At 38.7% G+C, this 19,075-nt stretch overlaps 1 protein-coding gene across 2 annotated transcripts; it reads left to right on the top strand.

Moving 5' to 3' along the window:
- Positions 1–3,943: 3,943 nt before the first annotated feature.
- BEX5 (brain expressed X-linked 5) lies at positions 3,944–6,259 on the top strand. Of its 2 annotated transcripts, XM_050776062.1 has the most exons (3): positions 4,179–4,374; positions 5,155–5,209; positions 5,650–6,259. In XM_050776062.1, exon 3 carries the CDS (start codon positions 5,701–5,703, stop codon positions 6,034–6,036), a length of 336 nt encoding a protein of 111 aa, XP_050632019.1. In that variant the 5' UTR covers positions 4,179–4,374; positions 5,155–5,209; positions 5,650–5,700; the 3' UTR covers positions 6,037–6,259. The 2 variants fall into 2 exon arrangements, with proteins under 2 accessions (XP_050632018.1, XP_050632019.1); XM_050776061.1 differs by lacking the exons at positions 4,179–4,374; positions 5,155–5,209 and adding an exon at positions 3,944–4,105.
- Positions 6,260–19,075: the final 12,816 nt, after the last annotated feature.

The raw sequence follows: 19,075 nt of genomic DNA, 5'->3' as shown, positions 1-19,075 counted from the left end.
ATGGTAATGAAGATCTGACATTGGTGAAGGAGCGCAGGGAAAGGAGGAAGATTTGACAGGAAGAGCCCTAGACTGTCACATAATCCTAAGGTTTCAGCTAGGCTGAAGGGGAGATATGGAGCCAAAGACTTCAATTAGAGAAGCCCTGTAACTTACAGAAATGCAACTGAATAGTGCCAGTTATTGGCAAGGATCGACCCATGGGATTCATGACCTCGGCATGAATGTGCTGGTGGATTCAGAGGGTCAGCAACTAGAAACATCAATCAACAATACTCCCCACAGCAGGAGATCGAAGTGGTGCATTTTCATGGCTGCCATATTATCTTATAAATTTTTAACTGAGTTAAAAATTTCTGTTATATGGCTGCTCCACCATTTGTGATTCCTTTAGTTTTTTCAGTTTATATTAATGAATGATATAATAATATGGAATCAATTGCACTAAATATTTTTAAATGATCATTTAGTCTTCAATTGATTTTTAAATGGTTCAGAAAAAAATAATAATGTGTTCTTCTATATGAAGGGAGAATGAGAAAGCAAATGTAGCAAAACTCTGAGAACTGGGAAATGCAGTGAAGGGCATGTGGGGTTTTTCTCAAAAGTATTTTATAAGTTTGAAATTATTTCATGATAATTTTTTTAAAAAATCACTTATATAATGATGGGAGACTTTTTTCCTTTGTTTCATTTTGGTTTTTGCCTGTAACAGGGTTTCCCAACTCTATCTGATATAAAAATTATGTCAAAGGAGCTTCTTAAATGCAGATTTTCACACCTGACTCCAAACTATTAAACTAGGATCTTTAGAGAAGGAGCCTAAAAATCTTAACCCCAAGTGCCTCTTATGATCTGTCAAGTTTAGAAAACATTACCTGGTGACCTTGAGAAGTGTATTTAAATAAAAAATAAAACAAAAGAAAAAATAAAATACAATAATAGTTAAAAAAAAAAAACAGGTGATATAGTTTGGCTGTGTCCCACCCAAATCTCATCTTGAATTGTAACTCCCACAGTTCCCACGTGGAACCCAGTGGGAGGTGATTGAATTACGGGGTGGGTCTGCGCTGTTCTCATGATAGGGGATGAGACTCACGAGATCTGACGGTTTTAAAAACGAGAGTTCTCTGCACAAGATCTCTCTTTGCTTGCCACCATCCATGTAAGACGTGACTTACTTCTCCTTGCCTTTCACCTTCCACCATGATTGCAAGGCCTCCCCAGTGCCATGAAACTGTAAGTCCAATAAATCTCTTTCTTTTGTAAATTGACCAGTTTCAGATATGTCTTTATCAGTACTGTGAAAATGATTAATACATCAGGCAATACTAAGCATTGGCAGACATGAGAAAGCAGGAATGCTCATACATTATAGATGCCAAATTTGGACATTTTTCAGGAGTGACTTCTATGACAATGAAAAATATCCACACATATATAGAAACGACAGTTCTAGAAACTTCAAAATCTGATATTAGTATGAAAATTTTATGTACACAGAAGTTCAATCAACATCATCTATGATAATGATCACTACCAACAACCCAAACATCTATAAATGTGAAAATGAATGTGTATGTACAATAGCAAAGACTTGGGACCAACACAAATGGCCATCAATGATAGACTGGATAAAGAAAATGTGGCACATATACACCATAGAAAACTATGCAGCCATATAAAAGAATGAGTTCATGTCCTTTGCAGGGACATGGATGAAGCTGGAAACCATCATTCTCAAACTAACATAGGAACAGAAAACCAAACACCGCATGTTCTCATTCATAAGTGGGAGTTGAACAATGAGAACATATGGGCACAGGGAGGGCCCATCACACACTGGGGCCTGTCTGGGGGTGGGCAGCAAGGGAAGGGATAGCATTAGGAGAAATACTTAATGTGGATGATGAGTTGATGGGTGCAGCAAACCACTCCATGGCACATGTATACCTATGTAACAAACCTGCATGTTCCACACATGTATCCTAGAACTTAAAGTGTAATAATCATAATAATAAGAAGAAAATGAATATGTGTGTATTATCTTTGCTTTTGAAGGGAGATATTTGGACAGATTTAGAGTAAAATGTGAATAGTATATTTCCTGGAGTGGGAATAAAACTGATATTATCCTTCTACCTTACCTGTGTTTTCTAATTTTGCTGAGGGCTTTTTCTGGTACCTTGGGAACCTGCTCAGCCCAGGTGTAGGACAACCTAAAAGTACCATAGATTTTAACATCCTCTGGGTGACATCCACCAATAAAGGGCCAAGTCTGTAGAAAAATATCCCGACTTCTCATCATTAGTTAGGATAATTCTGAGGAGCACTCTAAGTCATTTCTGAGACTCGGAGGGTTCCCAGCAGATTTGAGCCAATTGCCTTTTGGTCTTGTCAGTATCTGGTGCTATATTTTAAAATAACTTTTCCATCCTAAGATTATATAAAAAATAACATGCTAAGTTCTATTTTTAATGGTTTAATGCCTTTTTATGCAAACATTTAGTGTCTATTTTTAAGTGTATGAGAATGATAAGGAACTTCATTGTTTTTCAAAATAGTCAATTATCCCAGCACAATTTCTTCAATCTAACCTTTCCCCACTGATTCAAAGTATTTCAATGCATTTACTAGCATTTTTCCATATTTGGGTTTGATAATCGAATTTCTTTTCTGGTTCATTTGTTCTAAATTTATTCTGGTACACTATTATCTTAACATTGCAATTTCACAATACTTTTTAAACTTTTATTTTAAGTTCAGGAATACATGTGCAGCTTTGTTATATAGGTAAACTGATCCTCTCCCTACTCCCACCCTCCATCCTCCTGTAGGCCCCAGTGTTGTTCCCCTCTATGTGTCTATCACAATACATTTTCATCTGTCAGGGTAGCTTCCCCAAATTATTGCCCTGAATCGTCGGGGCCAGGTGCTATTGTAAATTGTGGTTACACTAATACAATTTAGAGGAGATCATCAGTTTGTCACAGGTTCTCAAAACATGAAAATCCACCAGGGAGGCTCTATTAGACTCAATGCATCACTTCATGGAAGGACATGAAGATAGAGCTCCTTCACAAGAAAACTCACCCTTTTCCCTTTCCTTCCTTCCTTCCTTCCTTCCTTCCTTCCTTCCTTCCTTCCTTCCTTCCTTCCTTCCTTCCTTCCTTCCTTCCTTCCTTCCTTCCTTCTGTCTTTCTTCTTTCTTTTTCTGACGGAGTCTCACTCTATCACCCAGGCTTGGAGTGCAATGGCGCTATCTCCGCTCACTGCAACTTCTGCCACCCAGGTTCAAGCAATTCTCCTGCCTCAGCCTCCCGAGTAGCTGGGATTACAGGCGCCTGCCACCACGCCCAGCTAATTTTTGTATTTTTAGAAGAGTCGGGGTTTCACCATCTTGGCCAGGCTGATCTTGAACTCCTGAAAATAATTGTATTGTCTAGTTATGAAAACAACAACAAAATGAATGCATGCTGATGAAAAACAAAATAACAAACAAATAAGCAAACAAAAAGGAAAGTAGTTTAAGTGAAAAAAATTTTGAATACCACTTCCTGCCTATTTTCCGGACTTCCTAGCTTCTCGCTCCCCACCCCTACTCCAGGGTCCAATCTGGGACCAAGACTTACAATACTGTTAGGGCTTTACTTGCTGGACGTGAAGGGGAGAGAAGTGTGCGTTTAGGGGTATAGAAGAGGAAGAAGCGATTCTTTAAAACCTCCAGCAGAAACCACAGCAAGTCAAATACAAAGTATTATGACCCGTTTGGTCTTGGGGATCGCTACATTAAAAAAAAATGGAGGGTTGGGTAGTAGCCTGCGGTAGTGGTGGAGAAAGCAGGAATGCAGAGAAAGGTGGCCCCACCTACAGTCCCGCCCCCACCCTCCTGCCGTACTGCGGGTGTGAATGGTATTTGGAAATCTGAGCTCACAGTGACGTGGGCCTTAGGAGACCCAGAGCCAATGCGTGGATTAGTTTCTCCTAGTTGCAGTTTGGTAGTCATCGCTGGCCGTGCGACGGCTAGCTGTTGCCCTGAAGGCAAGCGAGCCAGCTGCCCTGGAAAGGAGGAAAGTGGTAGAAGCCGACCCCTGCGCCCTGACAGGTTGGTGGGCGCTGAACGGTGTGAGAGCTGCAGAAGGCAAAGACCAGAGCGGGTCTAGGACTGGATTATCTACCCCTTTCCAGATACACACCCGTTTAGTGTGAGAAATGGAGCGACTGGGGAGAGGATCTCCCGAGGGGGCCGGATTGAGAATGGGTACCATTTGAGATCTCCTAGGAGGCCGGCCATTGGGCAATGTCTGATGGAGTCCGGCCGGTGGAGGAGACTGAAAGGAAATAGCCTGCTTCCTGCTGGGCCGCGGGAGGGAGGTGCAGCCGGTGACCAAGGTGTGGGGAGGGCGGACCCTACCAAAGTTTTAGGCCTGCCTTCTAGATATCTTTTCTTCACCTTCTACCCATTTAGAGCTGGAAATGATAGGCTGCGGGGGCCGAGGAGAGGAATTGCTGCAGAGGAGGGGGACAGAGATCAGGTCTGGAAAGCAGGTCCCTATTGCGGCAGTTGAGCGGGCGAGCTTCTGACTGCGGGACAGAGGCGAGGAGCGAGAAACTGTTTTGGTCCCAGCAGGTGGGTCGGTGTAAGCCTGGGCGCTACTTGTAGATCCTGGAGTGAGAATGACAAAGCGCAGAGACCGCAGCAGGTCCTAGTTTGCAATGCCCACATACCTCTTCACTCATCGTCCATCTTGATGCATAAAATGGTGGGCATGGGAGTGGGGATCGGGTGGAGAGAAGGCCTGATGGATACCTAGATTGAAATTCTTTGTGAATAAACTACGTATCCATTCAGCAAGCTCTTCTAACTCCCCCGCCAGGCAAGTTGTCTGCAGTCCAGAAATGGTAACTAGATGACAGTAGGAGGAAACAGTAGAGATGGGAGCCTAAAGAAGAGGTTAAAACGTTTTGGAAATAATCATCTTTGATGCCTATTTCTGGAAGGTGGGATAGCCTGTCACAGGGTAGGAAAAGAAGTCGTGAGACAGGATGGAGGAGAAACAGAAGGTACTAATACTAGGAGAACCCTAAATCAACTCTCATTACTGGTCCTTTGATTAAAAGATCAGTCCTGGTAATTATCGCATTTGTCTGCAGGTCTTTAAGTGCGTTTTCAAGGCTAAGAGAGAAAGATTGCCTCTGATCCCTGAAGGCAGGAGGTTGCCTGGGGCCCTCTGGTGTAGGGGTATCAAGGATCAGAGCAGAATCTGGGTGACTCACAGCCCTTCCTGCCAGAGTTGAGTGCAGGAGAAACTTAGGAGAGTCTTCATAAAATGACAGCCCTGTGTCTGATGAGGGAAGAAGGGAGTAGAGGGGCGAGGTCTGGGGCGCTCCTGGAGAGCTTATTAGGATCCCAGGGAGGTGAAGTCTGGTCTCTCTATGATTGTCCCCCTCCCCCAACTCGTCCTGCATTTTGGTGGTAGGAGTGGCCTGGGGAAGGGATTTTCAGGGAAAATGGAGGGCCTTGCAGCAGCGCTGGGTCTGGGGCTTCCCCTACAGGGTTCACAGTTTCTCAGGTGGGAAAACCTTTGCCAAACAGAACTCTGAATCCTATCAAGCATCCACTCCCTCTTCTTGTTTTTTATCTTCTAGGAAGAAAAAAAAAAAAAAAAAAAAAAAAAAAAACCAGGAAAAAAACTCAACATGGAAAATGTCCCCAAGGAAAACAAAGTTGTGGAGAAGGCCCCAGTGCAGAATGAAGCTCCCTCTTTAGGAGGTGGTGAAGACCAAGAGCCAGAAGGAAATGTTAGAGGGGTTTGGGCTCCACCTGCCCAGGATTTTGGAGAAGATGTGCCCAATAGGCTTGTCGATAACATTGATATGATAGATGGAGATGGAGATGATATGGAACGGTTCATGGAGGAGATGAGAGAGCTAAGGAGGAAAATTAGGGAACTTCAGTTGAGGTACAGTCTGCACATTCTTATAGGGGACCCCCCTCCCCATGATCATCATGATGAGTTTTGCCTTATGCCTTGAATCTGGAGGTTAATAATCATAAAATCCCTGCTTTCTAAATTCACATTTTTCCTGGTGTACCATTAATGTGGACCTTTTGGCATTCTTCTGCAATTTTCTGATTGGAGATTGCATTTTGACCTAGTCTGTAAGTTTTTCTGTCAGAAGAGGACTTTCATCAACTGTCGTGGAAAGATGTTTATTGCATACTGTAATGTTAACAAAGCAATTTAAAAGCAGTCTATAGATAGACTATTTCATTTAGATGTGTACGTATGCACACTATATATAAAATATATAATATATATGAAATACACACACACACACACATATATATATATGAATGAGTGAAAACCAGAATGTGCTTTATCTATGTTGTATAGTTACTGGTACTTTTTAATTTCTTTATTTTTTTCTTGCTTATCTGTTTTTTCTCACTTTTCCAAAATGAATACATGTGTTTCATATGTTCCAGGAAAAAGAAAAGGTAACAAGCAAGGAACTTGCCAATCAGCTTATATAGGAAATGGGGGCAATTAATAAACACTTGAAACACAGTTTAAAGACATGTAAATCTTATATTATCTATGGATCTCTCATTTAGAAACATGTACCTGATAATTACAGATACATTACATTATAAATGCCTTGGAGGGCCGCTGTGGGAATCAAATGAGGTAATGACTGAGCTCTGTGTCTTGCTCTGTTTATACATGCAAGGCTCCAGCCCTCCAGGTGCCCTTCATTTTTAGGGAAGATTCCAAGGAGAGTGCCTATCAGCAAGTCCAATTGATTTCCAGGTGAGTACAGGTTCAAAATCCATTATCCAAAATGCTTGGGACTAGAAGTATTTCAGATTTCTGTTTTTTTTTTTTTTTAAGTTTTTAGAATATTTGCATGTACATAATGAGATATCTTGAGGATGAAACCCAACTCTAAACATGAAATTCATTTAATTTTATATACACCTCAAACACATAGCCTGAAGGTAATTTTTTTTTTTTTTTTGAGACGGAGTCTTGCTCTGTGGCCCAGGCTAGAGTGCAGTGGCGCCATCTCAGCTCACTGCAAACTCCGCCTCCCAGGTTCACTCCATTCTCCTGCCTCAACCTCACGAGTAGCTGGGACTACAGGCGCCTGCAACCACGTCCGGCTAATTTTTTTTTTTCTTGTATTTTTAGTAGAGACGGGTTTCACCATGTTAGTCAGGATGGTCTCAATCTCCTGACCTCATGATCCGCCTGCCTCGGCCTCCCAAAGTGCTGGGATTACAGGCGTGAGCCACTGCGCCAGGCGTGAAGGTAATTTTATACAATACTTTTAATAATTTTGCGTGTGAAACAAAGTTTGTGGATATGAAGTCAGGTGTGAAATTTTCCATTAGTAGCATCATGTCATGTTCAAAAAGCCTTGGATTTTGGAGCACTTCGATTTTGGATTTTTGGATTAGGGATGCTCAATTTTAAATGCTTTTCTATTCATCTGCTGCTCTGCCTTTCTTTTCTGCATAATGCCATAACTATTAGGCACATCTTCCTCTTCACTTGCATTTTGCTCCCTCCACTGGCTTCTACCACTGCAGATGTACTGGACTCCTGAACATGACAAAGACCCACTGATTTCTCTGGAACCTTCAGTAGTCTGATTCCCCATTTTGCCTTTTCAAAAATGTATAGAGTGTCCCTCCCTGCTTTAGAGTTATACTTAAACCAGGTGGATACTTCACCAACACTGCTTGTAAATGCAAACAGCCCTTTATGGTTTTCTCATACTTCTTTCCTCTTCCCCTTCTCCCAGACAAATTTGAGTGACGCTCATGATAGTGTGCTCGGAATTGGATTATCTCTTCCATCCTCTGATGAAAATAGCCAAGTCTCGTTGACTATCAATTTTCTGTGCAGACATTGCTACAGGTTTCATTCTGCACATACACAGGAGTTGTAGGGATAATTTTATGTTCCCAAGACTACTCTGGTTCACACCACCCTGACTTCAGGAGTCCCCAGTAGTCTACACTAACTTACACGGATCCAGATAAGTTTCCCTCTTCCTTTGCTTTGAGATTTGCTGTGCCAAATAAACCTCTAATTACAGATTGATGAGAAATAATGGCAGGAACTGGGGATCTGGTAGATGAATCCCAATTTTAAAACATTGTTCACAGTCATCACTGTTTCCCACTAAACTGTGCCCTTCTCACAGTAAATATTTTGTCTCATTTATGCTGGTACCCTTAGTGTTTAGTATAGGGCCTGATAAGTTGTAGGGCACAACGGTTAGTTATAACTGAGTTGAATCCTGCGATCTGGACCCAGGGTTGCTTCTGATGATTTATGGGCAAGGACTTCTTTTCCCTACAGACTGTAGCTTGCAATTTAAAAGGAACACAGAAGAAGAAGCATTATATGCCAATTTCCAAAAAAATGCACTTATCTTAACATATATGTCAGTGTTTATCAACATGTCCTATATAGACCAGTTGCATCAAAATTGCCTGAAGAACTGGCTAGAAATTCAGAAAAAAATGTGTTTCACTCCATACTCACTGTACCCTAGTTAATCAGACATCTCTGGACTTACATGAATTAAAGTGGAGGCCCCAGCTTTAGTCAATCCCAGACACCCCTCTCCCCACCTTATATTATATAGAAATGGGTAGTTGGTTGATTGGTAGATCTGAGACCTGTGAAAACACTACGTAGAATTTAATTAATCTATATACATCAGGCATTATTTCCCTATTAGACAGTGCCCTTCTTAAAGAGACAACTACTTTTTATTTTTTTGATGCTATTGTCTTTAGTGCATAAGTTCTCAATCCTTGCTTCAGATTTGAAATACCTGACGATACTTTAAAGTGGAGCTCAGGACCCAACTCCAACCAGTTGAGTCAGACTCATTAAAAGTGGGACCAACAGATCCTTAGTGTGAAAGATCCCATGGTGATTCCAATGTAGAGTTGAGAGGTGAGTGAAATTTGTGGCTAAAATATCTTTGGCTTATTTTCGCTGTACTACCCCTGATTGTGTTACCCTAACCAGGTTAATTTGTTTATAAAGAATTTATATCTTATGAAAGAAATACCCTAGGGGAGGAATTATACCCCCAAATCACAACAACATCTTTTTAAGAAAATATTTGCCAGTGTTCGTCCAACTTTGTTAGCCGATCAAATACTTCAGAGTTCCGCTTGGAGCGTGTTTAAAATACATAATTCTGGCCCCATCCAAAATCCACTCTTTGGTAATGGTGCTGAGATAGCTACATTGTCAACAGTCTTTAGGTGATTTTGATGCACATTAGAGTTTGCGGATCACTTGTGCATACATTTTTATCCAGATTATGTTAAAAACAAACCAATAAAATAACTAAAATAAAATATAAATGTTCGCCTAAATTCAGGGAAAGGAGCAGTAAGGAGAAGATGTATATGGACACAAAAAATAATTTTAAAAACTAAAATAAAAATTTTAAAACATTAAATCATAAAGGGAAAGACTGACATTCACCATGTAAAAAACAAATTAAATCTTCTGCAAAGTAAAGTAAGACTGTAAATATAAAGTTCAAGGAACTTCAAGGAATTTCAGTTAGAAAGGAATATGTTCACTAATCAATTATACCATGGTGACTATAGTTAATAACATAATATTGTCTACTTGAAAATTGCTAGGACTTTAAGTGTTCTCACCACAAAAATTGATTGGTATGTGAGTTAATGTATGTGTTATATTGTTTGATTCAGTACTTCCACAATGTATAAAGATATCAAAACATAATTTTGTGCACCATAAATATATACAATTTTTACTTCTCAACTAAAAACATAAATTAAAATAGAATATGAGACTTGAAGAGCAAAGGCAGCCATCAGCAAGCCAAAAAGAAAGGCCTCAGGAGAAACCAAGCCTGCTGACACCATGATCTTGAACTTTCAGCCTCCAGAACTGTGAAAAATAAATTTATACTATTTAAACCTCCCAGTCTGTGGCATTTTGTTATAGCAGTCCTAGTAGATTGATAGAAGATATAACACATACTGGTGGTTATCAAGGACTAAGGGAGACAGTAACGATCAAAAACTGCTTTGTGGGTGACGGATTTTACTTTGGGGTGATGGAAATGGTTTGGAACTAGACAGAGGTTGTAGTTGCACAATGTTGTGAATGTACTAAATGTCATTGCATTGTTCACTTTAAAATAGTTAAGTTTTTGGATATTTTTAATTGTGGAAAAATATACATAATATAAAGTTTACACCGTAGCCATTTGTAAATGTACAATTTATTTCTGTTTTAGAATCATCACTGGCATTCATCTCCAGGAATTTTGTGTCATTACAAACTGAAACTCTGTACGCATAAACAATAGCTTCCTAGTCCCCATTTTCCTCTCCCTATATCCCCTGGTAACCACTATTCTACTTTCTGTCTATATGAATTTGACTTTTCTAGGTATCTCACATAAGTGGAATCATACTGTATGCGCCCTTTGATGTCTGGCTTCTTTCACCTAGTATAATGTTTTTAAGGTTCACTAATTTTTTAGCATGTAGCAGAATTTTGTTCCTTTCTAAAGCTGACTAATATTCTTTTGTATGTACATATAACATATTGGTAATCCATTCATCTCTTGATGTACATTTGACTTGCTTCCACCTTTTAGCTACTGTTGATAATACTGCTAGGAACACGGGTGTATAAATACCTGTTCCAGAGCCTGTTTTCAATTATTTTTGGCATATACCCAGAAATGAAATATAGTGATTTTATGTTAAGTTTTTGAAGAAAGGCCATAATGTTTTCCCTAGTGGCTGTATAATTTTAGATTCCCACCAGCAGTGTGCAAGCGTTCTAATTTCTCCATATCCTACTTGCCTTAGTCCATTTTGTGTTGTTAAAACAGAATACCTGAAGATGGGTAATTTATAAAGAAAAGAGGTTTATTTAGCTCATGGTTCTGTGGGCTGGGAAATACAAGAAGCATGGCACCCAGATCTGCTTTTCCTCTATTGCAAGCCATGTATTAGGTCAAAACATTGCAGAGAAGTTCAAAGGGAAAGCAGAGATGTGCAAAGAGATAAAACACAAGGGGTGTCCTGGCTTTACAACAACCCACTTTCTGGGGAACTAACCCATTCCAGTGATAACTAATCCAGTCTCATCAGAGTGTGAACTCACTAACTACCTCCAGAGTACCACCAAGCCATTCATGAGTGATCCATCCCCATGATCCACACATCTACCACCAGACCTCATGTCCCAACACCACCACTAGGGGGATGAAATATCAACATATATTTTGGTGGGAACAAATTTAGACCATAGCACTCACCAACACTTATTATTTTTTTGATAACAATGATCCTAATGGGCATGAAGTGGTATCTCACTGTGCTTTTGATTTACATTTCCTTAATGATTAGTGATGTTGGGCATATTTTCATGTGCTTATTGGCCATTTGCATATCTTTGGAGAAATGTTGATTCAATTTATTTGCCCATTTTTAAATTGGGTTCTATGTGGATTTTTGGTGTTGTCACTGACTTATGAAAATTTTAAAATATGTTCTGGATTTTAATCCCTCATCAGATATAGACCTGCAAATATTTTCTTTTGTCCTGTAAGCTGCATTTTCATTCTCTTGACACTGTCCTGTGATGCACAAAAGTATTAAATATTGATCAATTTGTACCTTTTTGTTGCTGATACTTTGTGTGTCATATTGAAGAAGCAACAGCCAAGACCAATGTCATCAAGCTTTCTCCTATTTTTCTTCTAAGGTTTTCATAGTTTTAAATTTTACATTAAGTATTTGATTAACTTTTAGTTAATTTTTATAAATGATATGAGATAATAGTACAACTTCTTTCTTTTGCATGAGAATATCCAACTTTTCCAGTACCATTTGTGGAAAAGACTAACTTTTCTCCATTGAATGGAAAATAACTGGAATGAAAAACTTGCTAGAGCAGCTCAGTAATGGGTTTGAAGTGAATGAAGAAAGAATCAGTGAACTTGAGGATAGGTAAATGAAGATCATGAGTATAAGGAACAAGAAAATAAAGAAAAATGGAGAAAAATATAGAGACATTAAAGAACCATGGTACACCATCAAGCATACAAGCATAGGCACAAAGGGAATTCCATAAAGAGAGGAAAAAGAAAAGGTGGAGGAAAATATATTTGAAGAAACAGTGACAAAATACTTTTTGAACTTGATGGAAAACACAAATATACAGCTGACTTTTTATCAGAAATCACGGAGGCCAGAAGACAGTAAGATGACATTTTCAGAAAGTTGAAGGAAAAAGACTTAACTAACACTTCTTTGGAAACTCTACTTAAAACTTTGAGGAAAAATTAAGGCACTCCCAAATAACAAACAGTGAGTAATTTTAACTAGCAGCACTGTCCAACAAGAAATATCAAGGAGTCCTTCATGCTGAAATTAGAAAACACTAGAGAGTAACATTAATCCACGTGAAGAAATAAAGAACACTAGTAAGGTAACTAAATAGGTAAATATAAAAGACTGTGTGGTAGACAGAATAGTGGGTTTCCAAAAGTTATGCCTGTCCAAACCCCTGGAACCTATGAATGTTACCTTTTATGCCAAAAAGAGACTTTGAAGATGTTATTATGTATCTTGAGATGTTATTAAGTATCTTAATTATCCTGAATTATCTAGGTGGGCCCTAAATGCAATCACAAGTGTTCCTATACGGAGACACATGGAAATTTGACACAAAAGAGAAAGAAAGGTATGTGATGATGGAAGCAGATAGACATTTGAAGATATCATGCTGCTGGCTTTTAAGATGAATGAAGGGATATTGGTCTAAAATTCTCTTTTTTTGTTGTGTCTCTGCCAGGCTTTGGTATCATGATGATGTTGGCCTCATAAAATGAGTTAGGGAGGATTCCCTCTTTTTCTATTGATTGGAATAGTTTCAGAAGGAATGGTACCAGCTCCTTCTTGTACCTCTGGTAGAATTCAGCTGTGAATCCATCTGGTCCTGGACGTTTTTTGGTTGGTAGGCTATTAATTATTGCCTCAATTTCAGAGCCTGCTATTGGTCTATTCAGGAATTCAGCTTCTTCCTGGTTTAGTCTTGGGAGAGTGTAAGTGTCCAGGAAATTATCCATTTCTTCATGTCTAAAACACCAAAAGCAACGGCAACAAAAGCCAATATTGACAAATGGGATCTAATTAAACTAAAGAGCTTGTGCACAGCAAAAGAAACTACCATCAGAGTGAACAGGCAACCTACAGAATGGGAGAAAATTTTTGCAATCTACTCATCTGACAAAGGGCTAATATCCAGAACCTACAAAGAACTCAAACAAATTTACAAGAAAAAAACAAATAACCCCATTGAAAAGTGGGCAAAGGATATGACCAGACAGTTCTCAAAAGAAGACATTCATACAGCCAACAGACACATGAAAAAATGCTCATCATCACTGGCCATCAGAGAAATGCAAATCAAAACCACAATGAGATACCATCTCACACCAGTTAGAATGGCAATCATTAAAAAGTCAGGACACAACAGATGCTGGAGAGGATGTGGAGAAATAGGAACACTTTTACACTGTTGGTGGGATTGTAAACTAGTTCAACCATTATGGAAAACAGTATGGCGATTCCTCAAGGATCTAGAACTAGAAGTACCATATGACCCAGCCATCCCATTACTGGGTATATACCCAAAGGATTATAAATCATGCTGCTATAAAGACACATGCACACGTATGTTTATTGCAGCACTATTCACAATAGCAAAGACTTGGAATCAACCCAAATGTCCATCAGTGACAGACTGGATTAAGAAAATGTGGCACATATACACCATGGAATACTATGCAGCCATAAAAAAGGATGAGTTTGTGTCCTTTGTAGGGACATGGATGCAGCTGGAAACCATCATTCTCAGCAAACTATCGCAAGAACAGAAAACCAAACACCACATGTTCTCACTCATAGGTGGGAACTGAACAATGAGATCACTTGGACTCGGGAAGGGGAACATCACACACCGGGGCCTATCAAGGGGAGAGGGAAGGGAGGAGGGATTGCATTGGGAGTTATACCTGATGTAAATGACGAGTTGATGGGTGCTGACGAGTTGATGGGTGCAGCACGCCAACATGGCACAGGTATACATATGTAACAAACCTGCACATTATCCACATGTACCCTAGAACTTAAAAAAAAAAAAAAAGATGAATGAAGGGGACATAAGCCAAGGACTACAAGAAATTCAGCTCCAGAAGTTGAAAAAAACAAAGAAGTGGATATCTGCTGACTCTGGTCAAAACCCCATGAAGGCATTTTAATTTCTTACTTCTAGTATTGTAAGGGAATAAGTTTTTCCTATTTAAAACCACTAAGTTTGTGGTAATTGTTACAGCAACAATAGGAAATTAATACAAATAGTTATAAACGTATATTTGTCTGTAACTCATTTTTCTCTTATTAGATTAGAAAGAAAACTTTATAAAACAATAAATACAAAACAGATATAATGGCTAAGATGTAATTTCTATGACACTCCTCCTAGATTCCAAAGGAGGAAAGAGGAAATGGAGATAAAGTTTTGCATCCCATTAAAATTAAGTTAGAATTGATACAAATTCAGTTGTTTTAAATTAATACACTAATTATAATCCCTAGGCCAACTACACTAAGAAAATTATTCAAAAACATTGTACAAGAAAAAGGAGAATTAAAATGGTACGTCAAAAATATCCTTTTAAAAGTAATTCAATAGTGGAGAAATAGAGGAACAAAAATACACAACAAATAGAAAACAAATAACAAAACAGCAGATGTAAATATTACCTTATTCATTATTGCATTAAATATAAGTTGATTAAGCATTTCATTCAAAAGGCAGAAAGTAGCAGAATGGGTAAAAAAAAAAAGCATGATCCAACTATATACTATCTAAAAGAGAATATATTTAAATAAGCAAATAAAATTAATGTGAAAGGATGGAAAATATATAATATGAAAAGAATAGCCAAAAGAGCCAGATGAAAAAGACATTAAGACAAAAAATGTTATCATAGAATAAAAATGTGTTATATAACAAGTCTGATCCATCAGGACTATACAAAAATTATAAACATATATGAACATAAAACAGATTTCCAAAATACATAAAGCAAAAACTTACAAAATAGAAGGAAAAAATTAGGAGAAAATAAAGACAATTTAACAATCGTAATTGGAGACTTCAAAACCACACATTCAAAAATAAAAGAAACAAATAAGAATATCAACAAGGAAATAGAAGACTTAAACAAAACTACAAAACCAACTGGAATAACAGACATGTAAAGAACACTCCAAACAGCATAAGCATACACATTCTTGTCAAGCACCCATGGAACATTCTCCTGGAAAGACTACATAACAAATAATAAAATCCCATATACACTTAAAAGTATTGAAATTATAAAAATAATATTCCCTGATCATAATGGAATTAAATTTGTAATGAACAACATAAGGAAATTCAAAAATCCTGCAAATATGTGGAAATCAACCAATATACTTCAACCTGAAGGAATCATGAGAGAAATTGAAAAATACTTAAAAAAAACACACATAAAAAGTTATTGGATATAGGTAAGCAGTATTTAGATGGAAATGTGTAACTGTAAATGTCTACTTTGAAAAAATAAAAATCCCATATCAGTAAACTTCCATCTTAAAAAGCAACAGAAAGAAGAGCAACTTAAATCAAAGAAATCAGAAGGAAGGGAATAGTAATCACCACAGTGGAAATAAATGAATTACAGAATAGAATATCAACGAAACTAAAAGTTTGTTCTTTGAAAATATAGATTAAAAAAAAAACCTGACAAAACTTTAGTGACACTCACCAAGAAAAAAAAATGATGAAGACTGAAACTATTAAAATCAGGAATAAAAAAGGGGTCATCATTAGCAACTCTACAGATGTAAAAAAAGATTATAAGGTAATACTATTAACAACTGCATGACAAAAAAATGAGACAAGGTAGATGAATGGGACGAATTCCAAAAAAGACACAGCCTACCCAATTGACTTAAAAAGAAATAGAAATACAAGTAACATCATTAAAAATGGTAGCGTATGGAACTCTGGAACTCCATAATGAGCAATTAGTGAGCTGGCAAAAACTGTTACCATCAACTTTCTCAGAACTCTGGAATCCAGTCAAAAAATTATAACAATGAAAGGGAAACGTGGTGAAGAATAAACGCTGCCAATTTGTGGTAAGAAAAAATTTTCAATTGCCTATCTACCACTCTCTATGCCCCAGATCAGCATTGATCTGTTGATGACAGCCCACTATCCTGGTTTAGATAGCTAGTACCAGTGGAAGGAATTTGGACCATATTCTCGAAGAAGTGTGGTATGGCGATCAGCCTGCCTGGCAGCACTTTCATCACTAAGGCTTCCTTCATTACACCAGACTGGGAGGACTCCCAGGGCTTGGGCTGCATTGGCTCTCCAGTTGGCTTTTGCCAGAAGCATTTAAAATCACAGGTGTTGGCCAAAGAAGTCTGGAGCAAAGGACAACACTCAGAACAAGCAATGGACAGACCGAGAAGCCTGAGAAGGAAGAGTTTGGGAAACAAGATATGTGGAAGAACAAGCATTTTTAAAAAAACTTTTATATATACTGGAAAATCAAGAAGACCATGTGTATGCTGAGGGTGGGACACATATTCAGAAAAGACCAGAGAAAATGCAAGCATTCAACTTAGGTGAAGCTTCAGGCTCTGCATAAGGAAAATGTAAAGCATTAAAAAAGTACTCCAACTCAGAGTTCATTTGCAAAGACTGGGAAAGATTTTTTTTTTTTTTTTTTTTTTTTTTTGAGATGGAGCATCATTCTGTAGCCCAAGCTGTAGTACAGTGGCGCGATCTTGGCTCACTGCAATCTTTGCCTCTGGGGCTTAAGTGATTCTCCTGCCTCAGCCTCCCAAGTAGCTGGGACTAGAGGCATGCGCCACCACACCTGGTTAATTTTTTTGTATTTTTAGTAGAGACGGGGTTTCACCATGTTGCCCTGGGTGGTCTTGAACTCCTGAGCTCAGGTGATCCACCTGCCTTGGCCTCCCAAAGTGCTGGGATTACAGGCGTGAGCCACCGCGCCAGGCCAAGAAAGTATTTTTTTATTCATCAATTTTCTTTTGTTGACTTTAGGCACTTAAAGTAACAGCATCCACACACCAGCTGGTTAATAAGCAATAAAACACAGACTTTAGTGGCCACACAAGACAAAGAGTACATAATTTGCTAAAATGGTTTAAAAAGTCACTAAATAAGTAAACAATAACCCACAAGAGAGCAACAACAAAACCCAAGGAAGAGGGAGAATCTAATTTCCAGAGTTAACATATTAGAATCAAAATACACAGATTTCAACAAAACTTTGTGAGGCATATAAGGAAATAAGAAAGCATAGCCCATACACAGGAAAGAAATAATTAGATACTATCATGAAGAAGTCCATGTATTAGAATAACAAGAAAATATTTTTAATCAACTGTCTTATATATGCTCAAAGAACTAAAGGAAATCATAAACAAAGGACTGAAGAAAAAGAGAAGAATGTCTCAGCAAATACAGAATATCAGCAAAGATGTGAAAATAAAAAGAGATGTAGAAATTATAAAATAAATAGAAATTCTGTATTTGAAAAGTACAATAACTATAATTCACTACAGGGGCACAACGGTAGATTTGAGCAGGCAAAAGAATCAGTGAACTTAAAATAGGTGAATTGAGATTATTCAGTTTGAGGAGCAGAAAAATAAAAATAATGTGAAAAATGAAGAGAGCACACCTATGCATGATAGGTGTTCAACAAGAAGAGAAATAGAATAGGGCAGAAAGAATTTTCAAAGGAAGAATGACTGCAAATTACTCAAACTTGAGGAAAGACACTAGTCTATGTACCCAAGAAGTTCAATACACTCCAAACAGGATAATCTGAAAGAGATCCAAACAAAAACATGTTATAAACATCTTGTCAAAACCCAAATATATGACAGGACACTGTAGTGACAAGAATATTAGCAATTTTCTAGTTCTTTGGGTTCAGTGGTGGTTTCACAAATGTGAAAGAGAAAGACAATGGAAGGAAAGTAAACAGTTATTAGCAATTTTCTAGTTCTTTGGGTTTAGTGGTGGTTTCACAAATGTGAAGGAGAAAAACAATGGAAGGAAAGTAAACAGTGGGGAGGAGAGGAGAGGGGAAAGGAGGGGAGGAGCAGTAGGCAGTGAGAAGAGCATGTTGTGAACCAAGGGCTGTGATGAATTTATGGATCTGAAGTTCATATTAAAAACGTTTGAATGCTTTCTTTTCTAGCTGTCTGACATTCTCTTTCTATGAAAACTGGTCAGCTGTTGGAAGGTAACTTTCAAGTGTGGAGAAAGGCCAATGGAGATGACAAGAAGGAAGTTGGTGAAATCAGTTTGGGGTACACAGGCTTTTGAAATCAATTTGTGTTACAGGGCTTTGACGCACCGTGTCCCTCAGAGGCGGTGATATCCAATAAACAACTGGAAAAACTGATATGAGACACGGAGAAGGGAATAGCCTGGAGATGTAGATCTGGGAGTCATCGGTGCTTTCTGGAAATGAATGAGATCACACAGGGAGAGACAACTTGAGGACTGAGAGAGGAGGCCCAGGACAGAACCCCAGGAACACCGCCACTCAAGGTGGCAGCTCAGCTTCCTGGCAGGCACCACTACCCAGGGCTCTGGAGTCAGGCAAAGCCGGTATTGAAAGTGAGCTGTGGAGTTCTCGGGCTGAGCGCTCTTGGCAAAGTCGAATACCCTCTCTGATCAGCTGACACACCTGGCGATAATGGGCATCAGAGAGAGATGCCCTGTGAGGATGCTGTGAGCTGCGTCAGGTAAAGCACCCGGGGTCAGAAAGCCACCCCTCCTCTTCTTCCTGATGGCTCCCATTCCTTTGTTACACACACACTCTCCCACCTTCTGCAACTTCCCAGTCCCTCGGGATGGATGGTGAGGTGGGCGGG

The sequence above is a fragment of the Macaca thibetana genome, chromosome X (assembly GCF_024542745.1).
Source record: "Macaca thibetana thibetana isolate TM-01 chromosome X, ASM2454274v1, whole genome shotgun sequence".
NCBI lineage: Eukaryota > Metazoa > Chordata > Mammalia > Primates > Cercopithecidae > Macaca > Macaca thibetana.
Note: the sequence above shows the minus strand (reverse complement) of the source record. Positions and strands in the feature narration are given on the sequence as shown.